Source organism: Callospermophilus lateralis, chromosome 14 (assembly GCF_048772815.1).
Source record: "Callospermophilus lateralis isolate mCalLat2 chromosome 14, mCalLat2.hap1, whole genome shotgun sequence".
NCBI classification, from domain to species: Eukaryota; Metazoa; Chordata; class Mammalia; order Rodentia; family Sciuridae; genus Callospermophilus; species Callospermophilus lateralis.
Window position 1 is genome coordinate 67569932 of NC_135318.1, and position 26385 is coordinate 67596316.

General features: G+C 38.2%; 1 protein-coding gene across 4 annotated transcripts in view; it reads left to right on the top strand.

Annotated features, from left to right (window-relative positions):
• Ctnna2 (catenin alpha 2) overlaps positions 1 to 26385 on the top strand; it is a 940372-nt gene that overhangs the window by 692297 nt on the left and 221690 nt on the right. For all 4 annotated transcript variants that reach the window (XM_076833066.2, XM_076833065.2, XM_076833068.2 and 1 more), the window contains one exon: positions 492 to 572. In XM_076833066.2, coding sequence (XP_076689181.1) covers positions 492 to 572 — 81 coding nt within the window. The remainder of the gene's footprint in view (positions 1 to 491; positions 573 to 26385) is intronic.

Here is a 26385-nt window from a genome sequence, read left to right on the forward strand (position 1 = left end):
TTAGAAATACTACATTTTCTAGTAAAATGCCTATTTTGTTTTGGTACAGAAGTTGCAATGTTATCTGTAAAATATGGGTAATAATTCTGAATTCTAGCATTTTGCTTTCTTGTTATGTTATCATCTCAATTATCTTCTATTTGGAAGTGTGCTTACATAGTTGAGAAACACAAAACATTTCTATTTAGAAACAAAAGTAAAACATCCTTGGGTTATTTTATTAATCTGTAAATGAAGGAGAAGGGAAGAAAACATATTTGCATGGCAATAATCTTGAGAATGTATTTCTACCTTATATCTTTACTTTTTACCTTATATTTTAAGGGGAAAAAAAGATTTGAGAGATTCAATTGTGTAGTTGTGTACTGAAAAGAATCATTTATAAAAACTTCATTTGACTCTACAACTTTGTTTTCCCAGATTATTTTTAGCTTTCATTGTCTCTAATGTTGAATTTTCTAAACTAGAAATTATTTTTATTTTCTTAATAGACTGGAAGGAAAGAAAAAGGAGACCCTCTAAACATTGCAATTGACAAGATGACCAAGAAAACAAGAGATCTAAGGAGACAGGTAATGTTTTGTTTTCTGTTTTGAGAGCATGGTGCTTAGTGGTTTTTAATAATGTTCTTTCTTAGGATTTTTTTTAGACCTTATTTTCAGTATGCTGTTCTTTATTTAACCTATATATACATAAAAAAAGCTTATGTTCAGGATGCTGTTCTTTATTTCACCTGTATATACATAGAAATATTTCATTAGCAAGGTAGAAATTGCTGAGCAGAGAGATGGGCTACCTCCAAGGCTAATGATGTGGATAGCCCCTGAGGGGCAGCCTCTCAATACCCAGACATACTCTTCTCAGGTGGAGATTTGAATTCAGTGCCTTCTACGTCTGCTTTTCAGTTTTCCAAATCCAGTGATGCTCAGGGCCTGTCTGGGATCTATGGTGGTTCTTACTTATTAAACTCCCTAAAGCACTAAATGATAAACTAGAAAGCTAATGGTTAATGAGAAATGCAACTCTTAATTTGATGGGCTAATTAAGGTCTATGACCCAGTGTATTCCGTTGGGTACATAAATCTAGAATGTTTGCTCATCAGATGGTTGTTCGGGAAGCAGGGAACCAAAGCAAGGAGAGTTTGTTGTATGATTTCAATGGCTAATGGCATCATTAGTCTGAAATGACAATTTTTCTTGGTGGGAAAATTATCTTTGTTGGGAGCCCCGTTTTACCTGAAAATATTTTTTTTGGGGGGGTACCGGAGATTGGACTCAGAGACATTCAACCACTGAGCCACATCTTCAGCTCTATTTTGTCTTTTATTAGAGACAGAGTCTCCCTGAGTTGCTTAGCACCTCGACATTGCTGAGGCTGGCTTTGAACTCGCCATCTTCCTTTCTCATCCTCCCGAGCCACTGGAATTACAGGCATGTGCCACTGTGCTGGCTTGGAAAGTATTATACGAATACTGGTAAATGTTGTGGAGAAACCCTGATTTTATAGGTTTCCATGGTGAACTCCGCTTTATTTGGTAGTGATCTTTCTCTAAAAGAAAGTACAACATGCATCAAGTTGTAATAAAATCCCCTCTTCTTGATTTCTGCTTGACAAGTATCCTATCTCTGATTGCTAGCTTTCGCATATGTCCATCTTGGTTACTAAGTGTTGATGGGGTAAGTCAACTAGAAGAAACCACTGCCCAAGGCTGTACTTTCTGTACTTTCTGCAGCTTGAAAAGCTGGATTTGCACAGATGCATCCAGCATTCTCTTCTGCAGCACATCAAGTACAGGCAAAATAGACAAAATTCGAGAGGTGCTTAGACAAGAATGGCCGAGGAGCATCTTAGAGATGATTGAAAGGAAAGGAACATATCGCTTCTGATTACTGCTTGTGAGCTCTGGGCTCTTTTCAGGATATTGCCTGAAGGTGTGGACACACCTGAGCTGATAATATCATCCAGAAGAGATCACAGTTAGTTTTGGAATATCAAGACTCTAGTCTGGCTACCCAGATAGATAGCCTTTTGGGGGAAAGCACTTCCTTTTTATTTGACCTTGAAATAAACTATAATAAAATATTGTTTCACTAATCATTAATAGGTCATTCCAAATGGTTAACCGGTCAGGTCTACTTCTCCTTGCCCTGTTTAGTCTATCTCTCCAAATCCTGTCTAATATGAAATGAATGGGAAGTAGGAACAGAGAGAAAGTTAATGGAAAATATGAAATTAGGAATCTGGGTCCTAGGTTTTAGTCCTTGCCGTGTCACTAAAAAGGCGGTGTGAGTGTGCATCCTTCATCTCTTGATCTCCTTTTCTTCCTGGATGTATAAAAACAAGGAGCCACACGTGATCTGTTAGCAATCTTTTGAGCTAAGTAACATTGTATGAGTCCAAGGAAAATCCTAATTTCCTATGTCAAAGGTCCCAAGGCAGGTTAATCAGATTTTAAAAGTGAGTGGAAGACATCTCCAGGATTAGCCTTTAGCCAGATTGCCAAAGAGGCCAGATACATGAACTGGGTCCTCTGCATCCTTAGTTTCTTAGTTTTATTAGGGATTAAGCTTTCACATCCAGGAGCCAGCACCCTTACCTCTCTCCTCTTATGAACCTGTCGTAACAAGATTTTTTGTTTTGTCTTATTTTAAGGAAGGAGTGGATCAGGTAATGTTTACTCTCATAATTCCCAGGAAAGGGTTGATTTTTTTTTTTTTTAAACCGAGGACAGTAGTGAAAACTGAAGGTGAAATTTATAGTGAACTTTCAAATGATTAGAATACAGACTCCTCAGAGAGCTTCTTTTAGGGTGTCAGTGGAAGGACTATGTCCTCCCCCAAAATTATTCCACCATTCCACCGATGTGATTTTTTTTTTTTTCTTACTCTCCCAAGGATACAGAGGCATCAGGATAATAGGAAAATTGTTTGGTGGTATTAAGACCCAATAGTTATGGCATAATTCACTCCACATCCTTGGATTTGGTTCAAACACCTTTCTCTTCCCTAATCTGCCTTTCTAGGACTAAAATGGTTCCCATCTGTCATTTCCATCCCTACCCATATGTTGGGATATTTTTGTCTTTCTTCTTATCTCTTCAGTCTCTCCATGTACACCTGTAGTGGTACAAAAGCTATTCTGATCCAAATTGAAGCTACCTAGCATTTGTGCAGATGGAACATGCACAGACTAATTTGCTTGGCTCAGGTAGGCCATCAGCTTAGATTTGGGTAGCTAGTTAATTGGAGAGACAAGGTTTTCGCTGGGTATGCCACAGTGGCCCTGGATGCTAGTGGCTCCATGTGTGTTTCCCTCCTGCTGAGATATTTCCTGTGCTTTCAATTACAGATGAATCCTCATGAGAGCAGATTCTAAAATGAGAACTCTCAATGATCTAGGTCCACACATACATATTCCTTTGTATGTATTTAAAGAAATCAAATTTAATAGAGGAAAAAAGGTAAAAATCAAAGATCGTGCTTAAAAAAGATTTCTAGTGACTTTCATAATGTCCCACTCTCCTGTAATCTCCTGCCTCTTCCTCATATCCCTTGTTTTGGAAGTGCTCTTCAGGAGGGTGACCCTGGAACCTTGCAAAGTTCCACTCACCACATTTAAAAGAAGTAGTCAATCATGAGCGTTATCTTAGACTTCCCTAATGAAAGAAAGCTTAGTTACACTTGTAGACACTTAAAAAACCAAGAGTTATACAAAAAGGATCAAAAAGGATCACTGTTCAAGTGGAATTTTTCAAACAAGTTAAACCCCTCACTGAGGCAGCACATCCCAAGGATGTCATAAATTGTGAAAAAGGTCACAAGAATGCAAGGGTATGATTTAAAACTAATTGGCGTGAATCCATCTTGCCAATTAAACCCATGACAATGGCCAGTGGTAGAGCAGAATCCTCTTGGGAGTACTTTGTTTAGAATTAAAAATGGATTTATGGGAATATAACTGCCAGCTTTAAGCATTATGTTCTAATTTTAGAACTGTGGACACAGTAGGCTCCATGTCTGAGCTACTGTCACTGCTGTGATTCTGGATCCAAACCATTGCAAAAGCAAAAGCTTTTGGCTGACACCCTATCTAGAGGACCAGGGTCCTCCACGGTCCATCCATCACTCAGAGAGGACCTAGCCAGTGTCTGCCAGCAGCACCTGCCTGCTCTCCTACATACCTCCCTCTCTCTTCTTGTACATACAAGGAGGCTGATTTCTTCTTGTTAAAGTTTTGATCCTTTCCTTAAGCTTTTTTATCCTAAGTTGATAAGCAAATTAGGGCCCAAACCTTACTCTATGAGAAGCTAATAAATAATAACCACAACATCATGGTGTTGCCAAACAGCCACTTCACTTCCAAAACCAATTCAGGGCCTAATTCCTATCCATTCACCCTTATTAACCATGACAATGATTCCCACATTGAGATTCAGTGAGTGCCAACTCGACAAAAAGTTCTAAATTGCTATTACAATAAAAATATTTTCAACAACAAAAAATTGTGAATAGAATTATTCATGATTTTTTTTTTACATTGAGATGAGTATGTAGTAGAATGGTAATATAACAAGAGATTAAAAACCAAAAAGCAAAACATGTCACTTGGAGGTATATTTATCAAGACCCTGCCTGCAAGATGGTGGAGTGATATGGACATCATTACCCTAGGTACATGTATGACTGCACATATGGTGTGACACTCTATCGGGTACAATCATAGGAATGTAAAGTGTGCTGCAGTTGTGTACAATGAATCAAAATACATTCTGCTGTCATATATGCCTAATTAAAATTAAATTAATTTTTAAAAAGACTGCCTCCAGAGAGGATGACAGAAAAATTTTCTAAGATTGATAAGAAATTACATTTAAAGAATTTCCTAGATGCCCCTTTCAGACCTAATTCCTTACATAAGTAAGAACTGTGGCTGAAGGTGGACCATCATTAGTGAGAGTTTTGAAAAATGCTCACAAAGTAAATCTTAAATTGTAGCTGATATATGTCAATCCTTACAGTGTGCCTAGACTGATTCTAAGTTTTCTCTACGTATTGACCACATTAAATCCTCCTGCTAATTCTGTGAGATGGATAAGGTTGTCACCATGCCCATTTTACAGATGAGGATATATTAATGAACTAATGCATCCATGGATGCACACAGGGTGTTGATGTGCAGGTTTCAGCCCAGACAGTCTGGCTGCTGGTTCTTTGCTCACAATCTTTACTCCATCCTGCCTCTCCATAGAACCAGCATATACAAGTGGTCACCTGTATACAGATCTACCCTGGCTGATGTGTGTGGGAGGGAAGATTCACATAACTACATAAAATTGATTTTTGGTTTCCAATAGTACCTCCATCACTCTAGAATTTGGGGTGACAGGTATGCCCTGTAGACAGGAAAAAAAATCTATGGTGAATGTCAAAAATATGGTTCTTGTTTGATATTATCTCTTGGGTCTCCAGCTGTTATGGTTCACTGGATCCTCTTTTGAAAAAGTGCTTGTTGTGCTTAGGTATTCGGCTTCTCAATGTGCGAATTACAGACTTTCCAAAACATTTACAGAAAAAAAGAAACATTAAGGCATTCAATTCTTTTTCTCACATCTGCCTGTGATAGGGCCAATTATTTTTAGATTCATTGTAAGAAAACATTTTAAACTCATTTATTTCTGTATTTGAGTCTGTTTTTCTTCATAAGGATATGAAGCTATCTCTATGTCTACAACAACAGCCACAACAAAAATGATAGAATAATGATTTTCTCCAAATATTAAAGTTTATGTTCTTCACACAGAAACATTATGTCAGAGCTAATAATCCCTGGGGTTTGGTCCTTGGGTCAGATCCCACACTACAGTGGGAGAATGGAGATCAGAAAATGATCATACAGCAAGGAGGATTTGAAATATAAAAATAAGCAGTGCAGAGACAGCTAAACACCAAAACTCAGGATAACAAAGTCCAGGAAGAGCAAGGCAGAGCTGGTAGGAGAGGGTTCGAAGACAAGGTGAACAGCCATTATTTGTACATGCCCTTTGATTAAGGCTTATATATTCAGATCACCTCTGTTCTAGAAAAATTCTAATAAAACAGCCCTGAACATAAGACCATCATTTACTTATTTATCTCCTGGAAAACTCATTAGGCCATGTCCAGGGTGTATGATTTCATAAATCAGAAATGGTTTTTTAAATATCACCATGGGCAAGATCTTTCTTTGTCAAGGTGCTGTTTGATTCATGAAATTCAATTTTTTTTTCTATGAGCCTGCCTTTTCCTGATATTCTCACATTAACTCAAGTTTGGGGAGATCACCAGGTTTTTCTTCTCTCCCATTCAAGTCTGCATCACAGGAAGAGCCTAGTACCTGGACCAACATTGGCTAATCAAATGCCATACTGTGCTAAGTAGAGGGATCAACAGTGTATGGGTGAACAAGAAGATGCTCAATTAAGTGGGCACTTCAACTCCTGATCTGCCCCCTTCTGCTAATTTCTCCAGCCCTTAGCAGCCAAAGAGAAGTAGGAATAAGAAGATGTAAATAGCAATAACTGAGTCCAAAATAAATGTCATTATGCCATTTTCAGGAAAATGGATGAAACTGGGGAGTATTGTATTAAGAGAAATAAGCCAGAGGCAGAAAGTCAAGGGTCATATTTTTTAATCTCATGTGGAAGTTATAAAAAGGGAGAGAAAAATAAAGGAAGCTCACGAAAATAAAAGCGAGAGCAGTAGGGAAGAGGAAGGAGATGCGGAGAGGGAGGATGGTTGAGAAGGAGAGAGACCAAGGAATGAAATCAATCAAGTTAGGTTCTGTACATATGGGTACTATGTTACAATGAATCCAAGGATACATATAATTATTGTGTACCAATAAAAATGCAAAAGACCCCCACATATTAGAGAATGTCCCAACCTTCACCACCTACTTTTGTTTTGGTGACTGAGAATGCCATTAAGAATACTGATTCTGAGAATAGAAGATCCACTGTAGGATTACTTTTAAAAAATATGAAATATAATATGTTTTCTGGGATGAAATTTCTAAGCAAGAAAGTTTGGAATATTTCCGAAAAATGATGATTTAAACCACAAAGATTTTTTTTTTTTTTGGTAGAATGTCCTTTCTATATACCAGAATGTACATTCAGAACACCTATCCTGATTAGGTCAGGTTGGCCCATATTTATTGTTGGAGGCTCTGTGGGAGCTGAGGATTCTTATCCAAGCCTGTCATTCAAAAGGAGATAATTCTAAAGTGTGTTATGCACCCACATCTATGGCCTGAATAAAGATGTTGCTAAAGCTAGCAGCCTTGATCTGACCAAATGTACTTAGAGAATCACTGCAGTCAGCTTGTTACCAAATACATCTGTTACTTCTGACTCCTCCTTGCTGAGGTTACCTTTTATTACCTGAAATGGCTTCTGGCATCAGTTTTCCCAGGGGAAATTTCCATCAAGTCTGACAATGTATATATATATATATATTTTATCTTCCTATTTCCCAAGAAGGCTGGTTAGATCTGAAATTTAGAAAATGACTCATTTTTTTGCAGGTTCTGCTTCACCTGCTGTTGCCACCAGCCCTGGTAGGAACCCACTTTCTGTAACATCTCATTGCTTTGTGCCTTTTCAGCTTCCTTGGATGTCACTGCTAATGGCTGGGGGGATCCAAGATTGCCTTTTTGCTTGGCTAGAAAGTTCTGAAGAAGGTGATGTTAGTTACTACATTTCTCAATTTATGCTACCTTTTCCCTGACTAATTTTGGTCCTTTGTTCTTTGATGAATGAAATTTGTAGGATGGCTTAAAGCCATACTCTTCCCCACCTTGGCCATGCACAGTTGTGTGCTTTCACTCTGATGGTCCTTTCAAGAGAGTTACAGACCCATGCAGCTCCTCCTATTACCAGTCCTCAAATCCCCACCAGTTATTCAGTCCAATTTATACTACCCCATGAATGCGGCTTAGTCCTGTCCTTTCTGTCCACTCTCATTGGCTCTGCTTAACTTCTTTAAAAAAAATAATAATAATGACCACAGCTTCATAACCAGTCTCCATGACCCCCGTCTTCTTGAGGTCAACTCACAGTAGCCCTAGCAGTCCGGGAAACTGGTGTTTATACATCTTTATGGATTTATCTTGTCATTGTCTCTGCCTGGAATCATCCATTCAACACCCCCCCCCCTTTTTTTCTTAGAGAGACAGAGAGAGAGTTTTTTAATATTTATTCTTTAGTTTTCGGCGGACACAACATCTTTATTTGTATGTGGTGCTTGAGGATCGAACCCAGCGCCGCATGCATGCCAGGCGAGCGCGCTACCGCTTGAGCCACATCCCCAGCCTAACCCCTTTTTTTACTTATAGGAAAATTCAGTTTTTCCTAAAAGGATTAGCCTCAATATCACCTTATTATTATTGAGACTTTCTTCCATTTCTGTAAACAAGATTTATAGAAGTAGACTCCTCAATCATTTAAAAATATTTCTATCACAACACATTGTAATGGGTTTAAGTTTTTAACTTGTATCTTTGTTTGAAGTGTGCTCATGTCCTATGACTCTTTTTTTCTTTAGGCCAGGTACTAGTGCCTCAAATAAACTAAGTTTGCATCAACACAGGTCCTGAAAGAATGAGGATCCCCCATAGCAGACTCTCCACACAGAAAATACTCCAGCCATTGACCTCCCCCCATTCTAAACTTCCATGTTCGTGGTCCCATTGTTTCATGGGCTAGATTCACTAGCCTAAAAAGTCTATTTATACTGTAATAATAATTTTCATTTTAAGAGAGGACACTCTACCGAACCCAGTAGTTTCCTGTTGCTGGGCTGGCTTCAGTGAATACTTCATTTGGGGAGATTCTGATTTCACATACCTTTGTTGGCACCTTAAAATCTGTGTCATAGCACATTTCAGGCAACTTTTGATGTTTTCACAGGTTTGAATCCTACTGCCTTTGTTTCTCATAGTCCCTTAGGGGATGCATCTGAGGATATGTGAGGCCTTCCAACTTTTCTCCTCTATCTGATCTCTCCACTTCACAGAGACCATACTTGTTTCATGGGATGTCCATGCTTGAGGCTTGCAAGAGATAGGATAAAAAAATAAAAAAAAAAAAAAACAAACTCCAAGTTTTCCCTACTTTCACACATTCACCATAGGACATTTACCTCTGGTCATCAGAATGCATATGAAGTTTTTCCTACAGTGAACAGTTCTCCTACACAATTTTGTGTCTTCTAGTTCAATTCAATTCAGGTAGAAGACACTTTGTATGTGAAGATAGCATCCCATCCCGCAGTTTAAGGGCCAAGTTCCTCAAGACTTCCCCACTTCTGATGCCAGTTGCAAGTAGTAGGTTTTCATCTATAATTCTGAAATTATCTATAAATTATCTATAAATCAGTGTTCCCATGTCCCCTAATGCAGGTGTGATTAACTTGCCAAAGCAGCTCTCAGAACTCAGGGAAACACTAATTTGCATTCACTGGTTTATTATAAAGGGCATTGTGAAGGATACAGATGAAAAGATACACAGAGTCAGGCATGTGGGAAGGGAGCACAGCTTCCATGTCCTCCAGGCACACCATCCTCCCTGCACCTCTGCATGTTTAGCTACTGGGAAGCTTTCTGAACACTGTCCTTCTGGATTTTTGTAATGGCTTTATTACACAGCATAATTGATTAAACCATTGCCATCGATGATCCATTCAACCTTCAGTCTCTCTCACCTCCCCAGAGCTCAGAGGTATGTGGGGAGAGCCAAAAGTTCTTACCCTTAATCATATGGATGGTTCCTCTGGCAACCAGCTCTCATCCTGAGGTTATCCAGGAGACCACCAAATGTCACCTCAATAGAACAAAAGATGCTCCTATCCATCAGGAAATTCCAAAAGGTATAGGAACTCTGTCAGATGTTATCAGTCAGAAAATTACAAGGTTCTTAGGAGTGTGTGTCAGGAATTAGGGTCAAAGACTAAATATTAGAACAAAAGACTTCATTAGTATCCATCTCTACAAGATCTCCAAGGATTTTAGGAGCTCTATGTCAGGAACCAGGGAAAGAAGTAAAAAAAAAAAATTTCTGAATCAATATTTTCAATATCCATCAACACATACTCAACATAATCACTATTTAGCTTTTAAATTAAGTTTAAAGAGATTGAATATTTGTTTCTAAAGTTAAGAATAGGTATGACATTTTCCCCTCTCATTGGGGGACATTCTTTGTCAAGATGATTAAATTTCTTAGAATTTTTTTTTCATGTATCCCAAGGTTCCTCTCCCCAGGGGCTGAGATTAGACATGAGCAGACCAATTGCTCACTGTCTCCTTGTTGTAGGGCTTGGTAAAATCAATCTGTGTTTTCTGGAGCAGGGCCAAGACTGGAGTAAAACAAGTGAGGCACTAGCCCCAGGCACCTAGTTTTGTGGGGTACCCAATAAACTAAGTAGTCAAGATAAGTAATATTTTCAGCACTATTCTAGAAAATCAGAAGTCATGCAAAATCCACTCTGATCAAAATATCAACATTGTAGATAAAATAGGACAACTGTAAATAAGACAGTGCCTCTCTGAGATGTATTGAAACTTAATGTAAAAGGGAAAATCTGCAATACTGAGCCTGTCTTTATTTACAGTGTAGCTGTTTTGTTCAACATGGATGAACCTCTCCTTGGTCCTGGCTCTGCTCCAAAGCCCCTGTCTACTAAAGTCTTTACTGCACTTGTTGTATGAGAAAGTTCCACCCCAATGTCTCAATGTCAGATGGTTTTCCTTTCCCTCCCACATTAGTGGCAAAAGGGCTGGCTTTTAAATTTTATGAGATGACACCTTGGACTCTGGATTCAAAGACCTATTTGAATTGTGGTGTCTTTTAGGTTGTCTTGCTCCAAGTGCATCTCTTCTCGATGTTTATCGCAATGACACGGGCTTTTTATGGCACTCTGAAGTGCTTCAGAGAAAATGGAGAGCATTTTAATACTGCTGATTTACTCTTTCAGGTCTACAGTAATTTCCTTACTGCCTAATTATAAGGCTTGGTTTAATTTACTCTACACATAATGTTTACTGATGCACATATGGTGCCACATTTCAGGAAACTATACCCAGAACAGGTATTTTTATCATGCTGGAGCATGGAAAATTTTCTTCATATACAGAAAAAAAAATTGCTAAGAAATTTAAACATCTCAACAAAGAATGTCCCCCAAACAGAGGGGAAAAAGTCATAGCTATCAAGTTTAGAAAGAAGGACAATCTCTTTAAACTTAACAGCTGAATGGTGATTAAGTGGATATACGTGTTCAACGATTTTAAGTTACCCATATTTTAGTCAAGTTTTTTTTTATTGCTGGGACCAAAGACCTGACAAGAACAACATGGTGGATGAAAAGTTCATTTTGACACATGGTTTCAGGGGTTCAGTCCATGGTCAGCTGTTTCCATAGCTATGAGCAGAAAATCATGGTGGAAGGGTGAGATAGAGCAGGAAGCAGAGAGAGCTTCACTCTGTAAAACCCAAAGGCATGCCCCTAGTGACCTACTTTCTCCAGCTGTGCCTTATCTGTCTACAGTAACCACACAGTTGATCTGTATCAGTGGATTAATGCACTGATTAAGTTAAGACTCTCATAACCCAATCATAACCCAGTCATTTCACTCTGAACTTTCTTGCAATGCCTCACACATGAGCTTTGGTGGACACCACACGTCTAAATCATAAAACCCCATCCCAAATGAGTCGGAGATGGGGAAGAGGAGGAAGAGGAAGGGAAAACAGTGGTGTCCTCCTAAGCTTCACTCTCAACTATCTTTGGATGAGAAGATATTGATTCACAAATCATGGACTGTTAGAGGAAGAAAACCCAGGGTCTTCCAAGGACAGGAAGTCTTTCTTCAGTCTTTTCTTTCTGGTGCCTCCTCTGTCAGCCTTTTCTTTGGAGATGGTGCTCGTCCCAATTCTCAGCAGTTGGCTCCATTATTGGGGTCATTTTAGTTGTTAGAAAATTGAGATAATTGAGGTAAGATCAATAATCTTGTAATTTTCAAGCACTGGTGTTAGTTTTGTGCTGCAAAAACTGAATTCTTTTCCAAAGTTGAAGGTTCAGACAAAGTTTCAGTGAAGAACTCTATCTGTAGATCCAAAGAACTTCAAATAGTGACTGTTATTACACCTGAAGTCATAGCTTCTCATTGAGTTCTTTTCCATATCCTTGAGTGTTAAGATTGGTCAGGTTCAGTGTCTGAAAAGTGATGCTCTCTTGTCATTGAAACAACTGAAATAATCATTTCTTTTCCCCTTGTGATCCATTTCTCCCACTTGCATGTGGTTATTTGTGAAGATCAGAAAAGCAAACCTGTCCACACAAATTGTTTGACACTTGTTTAGTGTCCATTCTTATCAATGACCCCTATAACAATTCTTCAGAGTAGTATTTTTAACAAGTAGTATTATTAACAAAGAGGCTTTTTTTTTTCCCTTAAAGAGAGTCAAGTATTGAAGTTCCAATAGTAGATCAAATTTATTACCAATGCAAAGCTCCTAAGTTAGGGAACCCAAGTGGCCTGACTCTGAACCCTGTCCTTATAATGACAGTAAGTCTTTGAAGTTAGTACACTCTTGTCTTAGTTTATAACTTTTATTAAAATTCCCTTAATGGGAAGAGTATAAGGTAAATATCAATTAATAATGGGCTCTGGGTTTCTCTATAATAATCATTATAATAAGCTTCATGTTTAATATAATCATCATTATTTTCTTCCTTAAGCCATCCATATCTGTGTCCAGGCCCATTCAAGAAACTGCACTATGAATGCAATTTGGTAATTATTTTTCTAATTAATCATAGGAGGGAAATGTAAAGGACTTTTATCTTAGCTGGGGGATATCTGATTAAATACACATCAGGATACCAGCAGACTTGCCTGGTATATTTAGTAAAACAATGGTTGAACACATTGTGCCAAGCACTCCAGGATGAAAGGAGAACCTTTCCTGAGGAATTTGGGGATCAGGGGAAATTTTTCTCCTTCTCATCCAACCATAAGAGCATGTCAGAAGTTTGGATGATCAACTGATTCCCCCACCCCATCCTCTCTTGTTCCATAGTTGCTTAGTTTTTTATGAGTATATCAATCCTGCTTAATGTTAAGGGCAGGATTTCTATATTTTTATTTGATTCTTTCAATTTCAAAGAGGATAAAGCTGCCTTAAATAGCTACAGTCTAAATTGCAACCGTATAAAGGGCTACAAAGCACCTTTGGGCAAGGCAAGCTGGGAGGTCTGAGACCAGAAAAATGGAAGAGGGAGGATGCAGAGTTGCAAAATCAGGAAGAAGTCAGTACTAATGAACCATGCCTGACTGAGCAGATCCCTCAGACCCTCCTTTTAAATCCACAGGCTTAGATCAATGTGGCCTTAGGCTGTATTTATAGATGCCCAAATAACTAGCTGAAAGGGGATAACTTGTGGCTGATCAACTAGTCATTGTGTCTGTGTATTACCATAGCAACCAGCTTGCCTGCTGCTCTTTGGGTGCATTTTCTGTGTGTTTGGGGAGTGTGCACACGCCCTCAGTAGTGCTGCGTATTTATGGGGAAATAACAGAATTTGCGGTTTAGCCTAAGTCAGAGCTCCTATAGCAAACAAGTCAGGCAACGTAACCAGAAACCTTCCTAATCCAACATTTTTTAAGGAAAAGTTAACAGCTTTACTTTACAATTCTTTGCCTTTTCTTTCTTTGCCTCAAAACTTCTGCTGGAGAAGGAATTGCTTAGGGACCACGGGAATAACCTATGTGTTCTAGCAGAGTGAGAGGAAAAGAAATAGCAAATGTCAGCTTGGTCAAATAAGACCAAACCGACCACTTTGGGGGCTCTTAGACTCTCTTTGGTTCTTTTCATAAACAGGTAGTTGCTGGCACAGCAGATGCTTAGTTGTCAGTAAGAAGTGGGAGATTGGAGCTTGAAATAGCTTGGGACTTGCAGTAGCAACTGATGGACAGAGTGAGAGGGATATATCCACTGATGAAAGTGTCTAGACCAGGCATTGGCAAACTGTTACTGTTTTGTCAATTCTAGTCCTCTGTCTGCTTATGTGAAGTTCTAATGACTGCATTTGTTCTACCTCTGCAGAATTGAGTAGTAGTGGCACAGACCAACTGGCCCAAGAAGGCCAAATATAACTACAGGGCTCTTTATAGGAAAAGTCTGCCAATTTCTGCTCTGGGAGTAAATCTAACTTGAGATAAAACAAATAGTGGTCTAGGAGCCCACAGTCCTAAAAAGCTAAAGAACCTTGAATCTGATTCTGTCTCCCGCCTCTCCCTTAATAGCGGCATGACGATCATTTTATAGGATTTCTGTAACTCAGGAATGTGGAGCCATGATTGGGCTTCTATCTGAAATAAAGGCCCTTCAGGGAAAAATCCAGCAGCTGTTGGAAATGCAACACTGTGCAATAGTTAAAGACAGGAAGTGAAAAAGTGTAGCATGCCACCAGCAGAACTCTGGAGAGAAAAGTAGCTTAGAGGCACACAGTTATACATAATTGGAGTAAAGCAGGAGAGGGTGGTGAATGGTTCTCTGTTTCAGAAAGCATGATAGGCTTTTTAATAATCACAAACAGCCAGAAGCTTCAGAGGTACATTTAACAGTGACACTTGTACCAAGGAGCAAGCACCCATTCATTCCCTTACCCAACAGTGTCTTAGTCCAAGTTACCCATCCTTCTCAAGTGAACCAAGTTATCACTCATCTGACACTTGCAGTGAACCTTGCAAGTTTGGACTGAGTTCCAGGGATCCTTATATTTATAATAAGGATTCTTCTAAGCCCCAAAGGACATGTGCTGTAACATGAACTGGCAGGATTTATGGACCTATGGGGCCAGATGACTATTTAGTGCAAAGTCTACCAGACTTTCTCAGGTGTATAGGATTGACCCCATCAGAAAGAAATATGGTTTTAGAGGGTTCTTCTCTGTATCTTGCTTCAAACTCTTTACCTGCACACTTTTTAAGACTGCTATGAAATCCACCCCTTCAGTGATTATCTTTCTCAATTGCCAATGCAATTGTGGGAGGATTAAGTCACTTTTTGAATAGCATATTACAAGATTCCTAAGGGGGTCTTGCTGGAAGTGAATTTATGTCATGACTGACTCAGGTAATTTTGACTCTCTCACTGGAGTCAAGCAGCTGTGCCTACTGAATACCATTTAATCAAAGGCAGGCATTAGATACTCAGACTGAAACATACGGGCATCTGTTCTTAGATCCCCTTTGTGGTAAGCAATGCTGGGAAGAGGTTGGAGGACTGGATGTGGGAGTGAAGAGTGGAAAGAAAGGTGATCTTTGTATTGTTAGGATTTGTGAACTTGAACCACCAGGTCCAAAAAGACAGAGACCTCAAATAAAATAGCACTCTTCTTAGAACCAGCAGGTCTGACTATGGCATTTACTATATTTAACCAGTGGATCCCCTGCTTCTTCATCTAATCAGCACAGAGAATGATGCTTTTCTTGCAAACTGCACCCCCACCGTGACATGTAAGGAAGGTCAAATGAAATAATGTCTAGGAAAGATCTTCATAAGCCATAAAAACGGAGCATGCATAGGATTATTATTACAGGAAACAAATACCCAGGCACGGAGTAGACCTTCCAAATATGCAGAATTCCAATCATGCTTTTTGGTTTGAATCAAGGAACCTGAGCAAAGCAGTTATCATAAAATATATTTTCCCCTTTCATCTGTGCCATCTAAAATTCCACCCTTGTGGAATTATTGTATTCTAAACTAACTTAGGAATCAGGCAATCAAAAGAAAGTCTGCCCTGATAGAAGGGTGGAGAAATCCTGAGAGAATTTTATATGAGGAAAATCTTAAGCAATATGATGTGAAGAAAATGCAAACATTTGGATTTCTTTACAGTGTTCCTTAAACCAACTTCCAATATATTTATCCGCAGGAATTCACACTCGCCTCTAAGTCATTTATGAGTCAGTTATGAGGCCAGTCAAGCATGTGTGAGGTCAAGTTGATCACTATAGCTTTGTTAGTAATTGGGAATTGAGACACTGGAGGAGTTTTTGGCAGTAAGTGAGAATAGATGGCTTATCTCATTTTTCTCTATATCCCTGGTCAAACACAGTGCTTAGTACACCAAGAGCTCTTCAAATGCTAGTAAAAGGAATAAATGAATGAACACCAATCTCTATGTAGAGTGGATTAAGGAGACGAAGTGTATTTCCTCTCCAAGGACTTCTTATTTCTCTTATAATAAGATTTATGCCTCTTTAGAACTAATTGCATTAGTATTACACGATAATATATTTTTGTGCATTTGCTCTCATTTCTTTTCTTTGGCAAAAAAACTTAAGCATTCTTAATAAAAGCATGACATTTGTGTAGATTTTTCTCCATGGATCCATTCTCCCCACCCTTGAGATCAGAAAAGAAATTTCAAAATGCACAGTTGAAGGCAAATAATTAACGGACCTTTTTCAGTCTTTCAAGCATGAATGTCTATCCATTAAAAAGAATTGCAGAGGTGTTTTTCATTGGGTAGATTAAAATAAAACACACAGTCTTCAAAGTCTCATGCAAGTTTAAGCTTAGCTATTCTAGTTGGCTGGGGAGAGCCATTTTTTCTTGTCTTTTGCAGGGAACTGTTTCATATTCATCAAACAGTGTAGGTTTTTTAGACTTTCTACAAGAACGCTTTTGTAATATCTATTTGAATGTAGCTTGAGATACATCATACACTGCTCATGTCCCACCCCAAAGGAAACTTTTGGTCATTTTTGAGAATCTTTATTTTTCTTCTCGAGCTTGTGAGTAAAATCATCATCTCTGCTGTCATTATTCTGCCCTCCCATGAAATAAGGAAGTGGATTGTTCGAATAGGTATGATCCATGGACTGCATTCTTTTTGGTTTGTTGAAGAAAATGCAATTATTTACATTGATGAATAGCCCTAATTGGGTAAAATAGACTGGTAGTGCTGAGCTAATACTGCTAAATGTCTTGTCTTATGCAATTAATATTCCCTTGTCACACATACATTTAAAGAGTTGGAAGAGAGCCTTGTGTTCTTGACTCCTGTCAGACTTAACGAACGATTTTGTCAAGTCATTCCTTTCTGCCCTCATTGATTGATAGCTAAATTTTGGTCCTCTAGCTTATGTAAAAAGTGTTAACTATGCCTTTCAGCTTGTAGGCAAGGACATTTAAACCATTCTAATAGTCAATTTACAGAGGAATTACATTGCCTGTTTACTGGAGGGGTCAAAAAATGTGCCCCTATTCATCAGGGACACAAATCACAGGGCCCATGAGCTAATGAAGGCAGTATTTATGAATCCCTGCACTTTCTGGATGACACTAAGTTTAAGGTGTCCCTAGTCCTGGCTACTGAGGACTCCAGCTCTCGCTTTTGGGTATATACTTGTGCTTATGGACTAAGTAACAAATATTTAGGATGAATGTGCTTTTATCCAAATTTTCATAAGAAGAAGAATAAAAACTAGACTGCTAGATTGTCCCAGTATACTAACCTGCATCTGCAGCTCTCTATAGTTAGGCAGAACCCTGTTCACCTCTGCCACCATCTGGCTAATGGATCCCCATACATATTGTAATTATCATATCAAATCTTGGAAAGTGGATCCCAATCTGGGAGGGGACTCATGTCCCTTGGATTTAACCTAGGCAGAATCCTAAGAAACACACTTTCTTATGCTTCCCATTCCTTCAAATTATTAAATTCAAATTCCTTAAAATTATTAAAACACTTTGAGTTATAAGATGATTGCATAAGAACAAGTACAAATGACCTTAGATATCCATGAGGTTGTTTCCAAGACCCACCCCTAACTGTTGATACCAAAATCTACAGATGCTCAATTCTCTTATAAACTGGCTTATTAGATTATCTACTCACATCAGATTATCTACTCACATCCTCCCTTTCCACTTTAAATAACTCTAGATTATTTATAATATTCATGACAATGTAAATGCTATATAAACAGTTGTTACCTACTTAGGGAATAATGATTTTTAAAAGTCTGTATGTGTTCTGTACAGATGCAATTTTGTGAACTAATTCATTCATTAATTTGCTGTGATACTGGAAATGAAACCAAGGGGTGCTCTATTACTGAGCACTATCCCCCATCCTTTCCATTTTATTTTGAGACAGGATCTCCCAAACTTGCTGAGACTGGCCTTTAGCTTGCAATCCTCCTGACTCAGCCTCTTGGAGTAACTGGGTTTACAGGTGTTTACTACCACCCTTGGTTCTGGCGCAGTTATTATTATTTTTTTTTTCAAAAAATATTTTTTAATCTGAGGTTTGTTGACTCCTTAGATGCAGAACCTGTGAATGCAGAGGGCCATTTATATAATTTATCAAGGCATTTTCATAATAAACATGTCTTAAACTGTGAGTCCCCTTTTCTTTTCCAGACTACAAGTCCCCTGCACACACTGAGTTTCATGGTGTTTCATTAGGACCCATTCTGTCCCTGGTGGGATCTCTGTTCCACCTTGTGGTGTCCTTCTGCCACTGGGTCTGTTCCTCCATCCTGTTTCCCAGGAGTTCTCTTCTTTTTGGTGTTACTATCTCAGGGCCTGGTAGAAAGGAAGCTTCCAGAATCCTCTATGCACGTCATTATCACCCAGGAATTGCATTTGTTCCTGGGACTTTCTCCACCACCATCATATAAAACACTGATTTTGGTCAGTAATGTATGCTGAGGTGGCACAGAGAAGTGTGTGTATGTATGAACACTGCAGATCATGAGCTCTGGGCCCAGAGGTCCTCAGTTCAAATCCTGCCTCTGCCACTTACTGTGTGAATATAGGCTTCAGTCTGTTGCTTCCATCCCTCCTCCCCACCATGAAATGGAGAAAAATAGTAGCCAGCTCTTCTGAGAGAAATAAAAAGTTATTCCAAGTGTTTAGAACAGCGGCACAATAATACGTGTTCAGTGAAGATTGTTAACACAAAATATCAGTTTTCCCCAATCCTTTTCTTTCCTGTCCTCACCACCTTTCTTTCCTCCATGCCCACTGCTGCAATTGGCTTCTGCCTTCTTCATATGTCTCCCAAACCACCGGTCTCTCCTTTGCTTCCCTTTATTGCACTCAGCAATTACAGGCTCCATTTTCTGCTTGCATTTTTACCAGCACCAAATCAAGCTGCTTCACCTGCTGGATAGAGGCCATCTGGAGCTCCTCCATGGTCCCAGCCCTCCCCTGGACCCCGAGGCAACCTTTCATTGCCTCTTCTCATGAAAGCAGTCGCCCTTGCCTATCATGTAGGGAAAAGAGGACTTTGACACAGACCTGTGTGTGCTGGGGCAGAAAATGAAATCGACAGAAGGAGCTAAGCACCTGCTACTGTCCTTCAGGATGAGTTTCCACAAGCCCTTCCCTGTCCTAATCCCTGTGATGTCTGTTGGAACAACTTTTAAGTCAAATGTGTTTTGAATCTACAAAAAATAGAAATTACAACTGTAAAATTGTAAAATTACTTTTTTTTTTTGACACCAGGCAATGAACCCAGGGAGACATATCCCTAATTCTTTTATTCTTTTATTTTGAGATAGAGTCTACTATGTTGCATAGGTCCTCGCTAAGCTGCTGAGGCTGGCTTTGAACCTGCAATCCTCCTGCCTCTTCCTCCCAAGTCACTGGGGATTGCAGGCGTGTGCCACTACATTCAGCCAACTGTGATATTTTAAAATATGGCTCATGGCTTCATTTATAATGAATCATGCGAAGCAGACTACTTTGGTGCTTTAAGCAATAAAACAGAATTGAAATGATACCAAACGAGTTAATGATTTGATCAGAAAGTTCTTTTCAAGATATGTCTCCCACCTCCCCAAGAAAATGATTCAGTGACCACAAAAACTTATTCTAGTAATATCTATCTATCTCTCTATCTATCTATATGATCAGTCATCTGTTGTCACAGTCCTGTATTGTAGTAGCCTCTCAGGGGCAAACAAGAGCATTTGTTGCTCAATATTTTGGGGTGGTCCCTTTGGCTCAGCCCACTCATGGGTCTGGTCTCCAATGCTCTTCTCTGATCTAGAATCAGGTCTTTTCTACATATCTGTCCCCCTTCTCCTAGGTCAATCAGTCTCGTTTGAGCATGTCCTTCTCATGAGGATAGTGAGAATGAGACCCAGAAACCCCAATGGGAAAGGGGCCTTGCAAACCCTTGCATACATCATGCTCAGTTGACCTAGGCCTGCCACGTGGTCAAGCCCAGTGTTAGAGAGGGCAGGCACTGCAGAGTTACTCGGAGGAGACATGTGTGGGTTCATTAATGCCACAAAATCACTGCCATCATCTAAGTTTGCCTCAGTGTTTCTTATTTTATTAGAGAAACGTGTCCCGAACATTTACTCTTTCTTAGCACTCCTAGAGAAAAAAAAAATTAAAGGGCAGAGGGGCTGCTGATCTGGTTAAACTCAACCGTCAAGTGTTTGCACATAGGTGTTGCTAATAATGACAGTTGGGCTTTAATTGATCCAGCAGAGCCTGAATTTGGTGGGGAATGTTTGGTATAGGTGGAGAAAAACACAAGGCTTGATATAGGCTAGTCATCTTCTTTTTTTAAAAAGAGGTAATTGGTTCCATTAAGGAAAGATGCTTTTGTATCCCAATTAAAATGATTTTGCTTTATGGAAGATAGTTGGTACCATCAAGATAATGACCAAAGAATGTTGTGTTTCCTCTTAAAAAGAAAAGAAAAAATGAAGCAAAACTGGTGATGATTCTGTAAATGCTCTTCCTCAGGCTTCCCAGATGTGCCCCCTCTACCTGCCCCACTCCAGCCTCTACAGTGAATAGTGCCTTCATTGTCAGTGGATTATGTGCACTGGGGGCACCTTAGCCTTATTAAAGTGGCTTTAGGTGGATTACTGCATTGACTGATTACCCTAATTGACCTTCAGACTGGCTAAAATTTGCTTGACTTAATGAGGCTCAATTCCTGTCAGACCCCCTAGGCGGAATGGCTGCTGGCCTAGTCACTTTGTTGCTTTGATTTTTCATTTTTAATAATAATTATACCATAAAGCTTAGGGAAATATGGTTAAAATATGTCAGTAATCATGAAAGGCCTGGAGCAGCTATACTCATGGAAAAGATTTAAGGCTTCAGATTTTTGTGCCAGTTTGAAATCACCCCAAATGTGACCTTGTTGGGTGTATTTTATATCATAGTAGTGAGAAAGTTCACTTGATTATTTTTAACAGGATTTTTTTCTAAGCATCAAGTGACAGGGTAGATGTTAAAACGGTCAGACCTTTGTTAAATATCATTAGCCCAGTCTAGAATTGTGTATTCACTTTCACTTCCGAAAGTTAAGATGGTACTAGATTTCTTAGACACATAGCCAGTTCTGCCTAAAAGATTGGCATGCAGAAAGCTTCCATCGCAGGAAGGTTCAGCAAAGAAAGACAGCTTTCATCCTTCAGGAGAAGTAGGGTTGATTAGTACTAGCTGCCTGGAGCACTGTGCTGAGAAGGGTTATGAAGTAGTATTTGAGCTCAGCATAAAAGAATGCTGTAATTGATTAATCATATCTAGTGTGGCATAGAAAGGAAAAATTGTAGCATGCTTGACATTCCTGTCCTTGTTCCTAGTTTCTGATCTTGTTCCTTATGAAGAATCCCTCACCAATTTAGTAATGTTTTAAAATTTATTTTATTTTGGTAATGGGGATTGAACCCAGGGGCACTTTACCACTGAGCTACATCCCTGGTCCTTTTTTATTTTCACACTAGGTCTTGCTAAGTTGCCAAGAGTCTCACAAAGTTGCATCCTCCTGCTTTAGTAGCTGGGATTATAGGCATGTGCCACTACATCCAGATAGTATTTTTTTTTTAAATGTATCTTTTTACTTTTTCCAATCCATGCTTGAATCATTGAATTAGTGATCTGCTAGACTACTGGGTTTGTTCTTGTTGTTTTCTTGACAGAATCTCACTGTGTTTAAAACACCCAGGTTATCCTCACACTTGTGATCCTCGTGCTTCAACCTCCTGAGTAGCTGGGGCTACAGGTGTGTGCTGCAATGCTCATCTAAATTTATTCTTTATTTATTGTTTGCTTGTTTTGCTGTTATATGTATTTGGGGAAATTCCTCATTTCATGAGTCTTTGTATAAGAAGATAAAATGGGCAGAACATTTGCTTTCACAAAAATGCTTTTCTCCCAGTACCTCCTTCCTACACCTTTGCTACTTGCTGTAAACATGTGACCCAGAGTCTGTCTCAATATTTCATCTGCCTAAGACTTTGAATCAGGAGTTGTTGACTCAAAGAAACAGGGTGTCTTACAATTTTAGAATTCTGTTGATTATGTGAAGAACTAAAGGGACCGTTTTTTTTTTTTTCTGCTTCTATTAGCCAAAATTTATTTCTACTGCATGAGACTGTGAACTTGATAGGTAGAATAGGGCTTCTAAGGAAGTGTTCCTCAAACTTTATTGAGCAGAGGAATCAACTAGGTATCTTATTTGGGTGGGATCTTGGGTTAGCATTTTAATAAGCTCCCAGGAAATAGCAGTGAGGCTAACCTGTGACCTACACTTTAAGTAGAAAGGATCTAGAGAAAGAAAGGCAGGTTGAAAGGCAGAATTGGCAGGGAAAGGAACACAACCAACCACCACCAACAGCAAAACTCTGTTTCAGGGATTCTAGTTAAAATCAGGTAAGCCAAGTCCTATAATAAAACCAACATGTTCAAAGGCTCTGACAAAATAAAATTGCATTTCTTATTCATGTAACAATTCTGGGCAGTAACAGGATATTGGGTAGTTCTCCTTCATGCATTCTGGAGCCCAGGTTGATTGTGGACAGATCTCAAGTCACCTTGGGGACCATCTGCATTCCACCCAGACAGAAATGGGAAAGAATAAGGAGACATATACATGAGACATGTTTACTTAAAAAAATTATTAGAAAATAAAACATACAGAAAATAGAAACCCAATAATGTATAGCTTATTGAATTAGTATTATACAAATGTTCTTGTAATCCAAGAAATAGAATTCTGCCAACTTCTCTAGAAGCTCACCTCTCTACCACTAGACACAGACACAGCCCCTATGTCCCTCAAAAAGTAAAGTATCCTGGCTTTTAGAATAATCACTTAATTATATTTCTTAGTTTTCTCATCCAAATGCATATCTTTAAATGATACAATTTAACCTGCATTGTGGGATATTTCTCTTAGTCTCTTAGAATCTCTTGTATGCCCTTCCATTCCTTTCTTTGGCTAATGATCCATATGCCATGGAGCCTAGGTTGTTTTCAAGTTTTCTGATTTGGGTTTTTCCAATTGGATGTGCAATTCTGTACGCTATTCCGTCCTCTGTATTTTCTGCATATCGCCAAAAGCATCCAGGTTTCAAATTTCATCCCTTTGACAAGATCATATTGGGGATTATGCCATTTTTGTAGAAGGCATATTCTGATCATCCCATTTTTGTGAAGTTTTCAACCACTAATATCCATTGCCTAGATTTATTATATCATTGGGGTTTGCAAAATCGTGATTTTCTAATTTTATCTTTTTTCTCACATATTGGAAAGAATAAGTTCATAAACAAATCTTTTCCTCATTATCCAGAATTCCCATGTAGACAGGAAAGGCAGGACATGTTCTTGATGCTTTCAAGATAAATGACATGAATTTTTGTCACTTGTCATCTTCTGAAGGTGACCAATTAATTTTTCTCTCTTTTTCTTCTTTAGTCATTATAAACTCATGAATTAAATCATATTTGGTGAGTTTTAATCCACTGAAAATTTAACCTTTTGTAAAGCTCCTCTTTGGCTTGTGGGAGTCGCTTGGTTGTTTTCACAAGACCCTAGAATTCTGATAGCTCTTTGCTATTTGATATGACAAGCTAGTTCAGGGTTTCTAGTGTATTCCCAGCCTCCGAGTACCTGGAATCAGACATTTCTCCAGGAAGCTCTGGTTTCTCAGTGTGTAAAATTGTACTTTGAAATGTTCATCACTACTAGGCTGGCCACTGTTGGCAGGCTGTTTCATTGGACAAAACTGAGAAAGAGTCTGCAAGTGTTTTCAATTTTAAAATCCCATGTATTCAAATGTTGGCAAGATGTGGAGAGAAAGAAAGCCTTCAACACTCTTGGTGGGAATGTAAATTGGTAGAGTCATTATAGAACACAATATGGAGGTTCCTCAAAAAATTAAGAATAGAACTACTATTTAATTCAGCAATCCCACTTCTAGGTATATATCTGGAAGAAATTAAATCAGTATCTTAGATATCTTCACTCCCTGGTTCACTGCAGCATATTCTTTTATATTCCATTCTCTTTCTCCTCCCATTTTTACAGTATTGTAATGTCTTCATTACATCATCACAGTGTACAGACATTCCATACTGAACTCTTGAATTTAGCCATTATTTATTCTTAGTTCTTTAAATAAGTATCTATCTAATTATTACTGCCAATTCTTGTGTTGAAATTTTTCTAGTTATTTTGAATCTTAAAATTCATTCTCTAATGCATTCCCTCAGAAAGGCTCATGGGAACAAAATCCTCTGGGTTCTTGCATGTTATTATTTTTTTTTTCTGTGCCTTATGTCCTTTAAAAGCAGTTTTGCCAGCTATAAAATTCTTAGCTCTCATTTTCTTTCCTTGAGTATCTTAAATACAGTACTCTATTTGCTTTTGACATAAAGCAATTGCTGGGCCAAAAAATATGATGTTATTTACTTCTCCTTTATAAAACATAGTCTCTATTCACTAAACTTCATAAGGATTATTCTGCCCCCTCCCCATTTTCTTTAGAATCCAGTAGCTTTATGGGAATATATCTTGGCTGATAGTTATGAGTCATTCTTCTTGAGTACATATGTTATTTCAGAATGTAATATTTTCACTGTGTGTAGTGGCACATGCCTGTAAGAGCAGCAACTCCAAAGCTGATGCGGGAGGATCACAAGTTTGAGGTCAGCCTGAACAATTTAGTGAGACCCTTTCTCAAAATAAAAAGGGCTGGGGATTTGGATCCATGGTAAAATATACCTAGGTTCAATTCCCAGTACTGCAAGAAAAAAAAAAAAAGAATGTAATATTTAAATGCTTTTAAATTTAAAAGATATCATTTTATTTGAGAAATAATTATGTCATGTCTTTCAAGTATAATGTAATTTTATAGAAGTGCAATATATTTGAAGTGATTAAATCAAGCTAATTATTATCTCCACTATCTTACATACTGAGTTTTTCTGTTTCTATGGTAAGAATATTGAAAATCTACTGTTTTTGCAGTTTTGTAGTATATGAAACATTATTAAAATGTGGTTTTCAATGTATACATGTGCTCATGAAAGTTTTCATTGGTTGTAATTGTTAGTTTGTTCCGATTTTTTGTTTTTATTTTCTTCTTCAGGGACTCCTGATAGCCATATATTGAATTTTCTTTGCCTGTCTTTAAGATTTGTCAACCTTTCTGTTCTTAGTTTGTTTGTTTTTCATTTCTTTTGGATTTATTTATATTTACTCCTTTATTTATCTTAAGCCAATTGTGGCTGTTTATTTGTTTTTGCTCAATCTTTTTAAAAATGATTATTCATTCATTCATATTTCTTCCTTGAGTTTTAAGACCTATTCTCAGTGTTTCTTTCTGTGATTTATGTTGTTCATTTGTACATCTTTTCATTACAGTTCTTTAATTAAAAGGTTAGTCTGGACAATTTAGTGAGACCCTTTCTTAAAATAAAAAGGGCTGGGGATATGGCTCCATGGTAAAACATACGTGGGTCCAATTCTTTAATTAATTTGAATAGTTACAGTTTTTAGCCTATTTTATAGGCATTTTAATAGATTATTTCATTTTGTAGGTATGCTTTCAATGTGTATTGGGAAATGATATTTCTTATTCTCATTTTTCTTATAACTTTGTATGAAATTTAACCTTGGTTTTTAATTTGCTTACATTTGTGAACATAATCTTTTTGAAAGTTTAAGATGTACTAAGCTTTATGTACTTGCTGTTCTAGTATCACAAAGCTCTCACTTCTATTATTTTTGTATGGAGAATAAAAAATAAGGTGGCTTGATTGGGGAGATAACTTGGCTGTGCTCATACCCCCACTTGATAAATTTTTTTTCTCTGTTTTCTCTGCCAAGTTAGTTTCATATAATATATTATATAAAATTATATATATGGCTGTTGATGGACCTTTATTTTATTCACTTATTTATATACAGTGCTGAGACTTGAACCCAGTGCCTCATATATGCTAGGCAAGCGCTCTACCACGGAGCCACTGAGCCACAACTCCAATCCCCAAGTTCATTT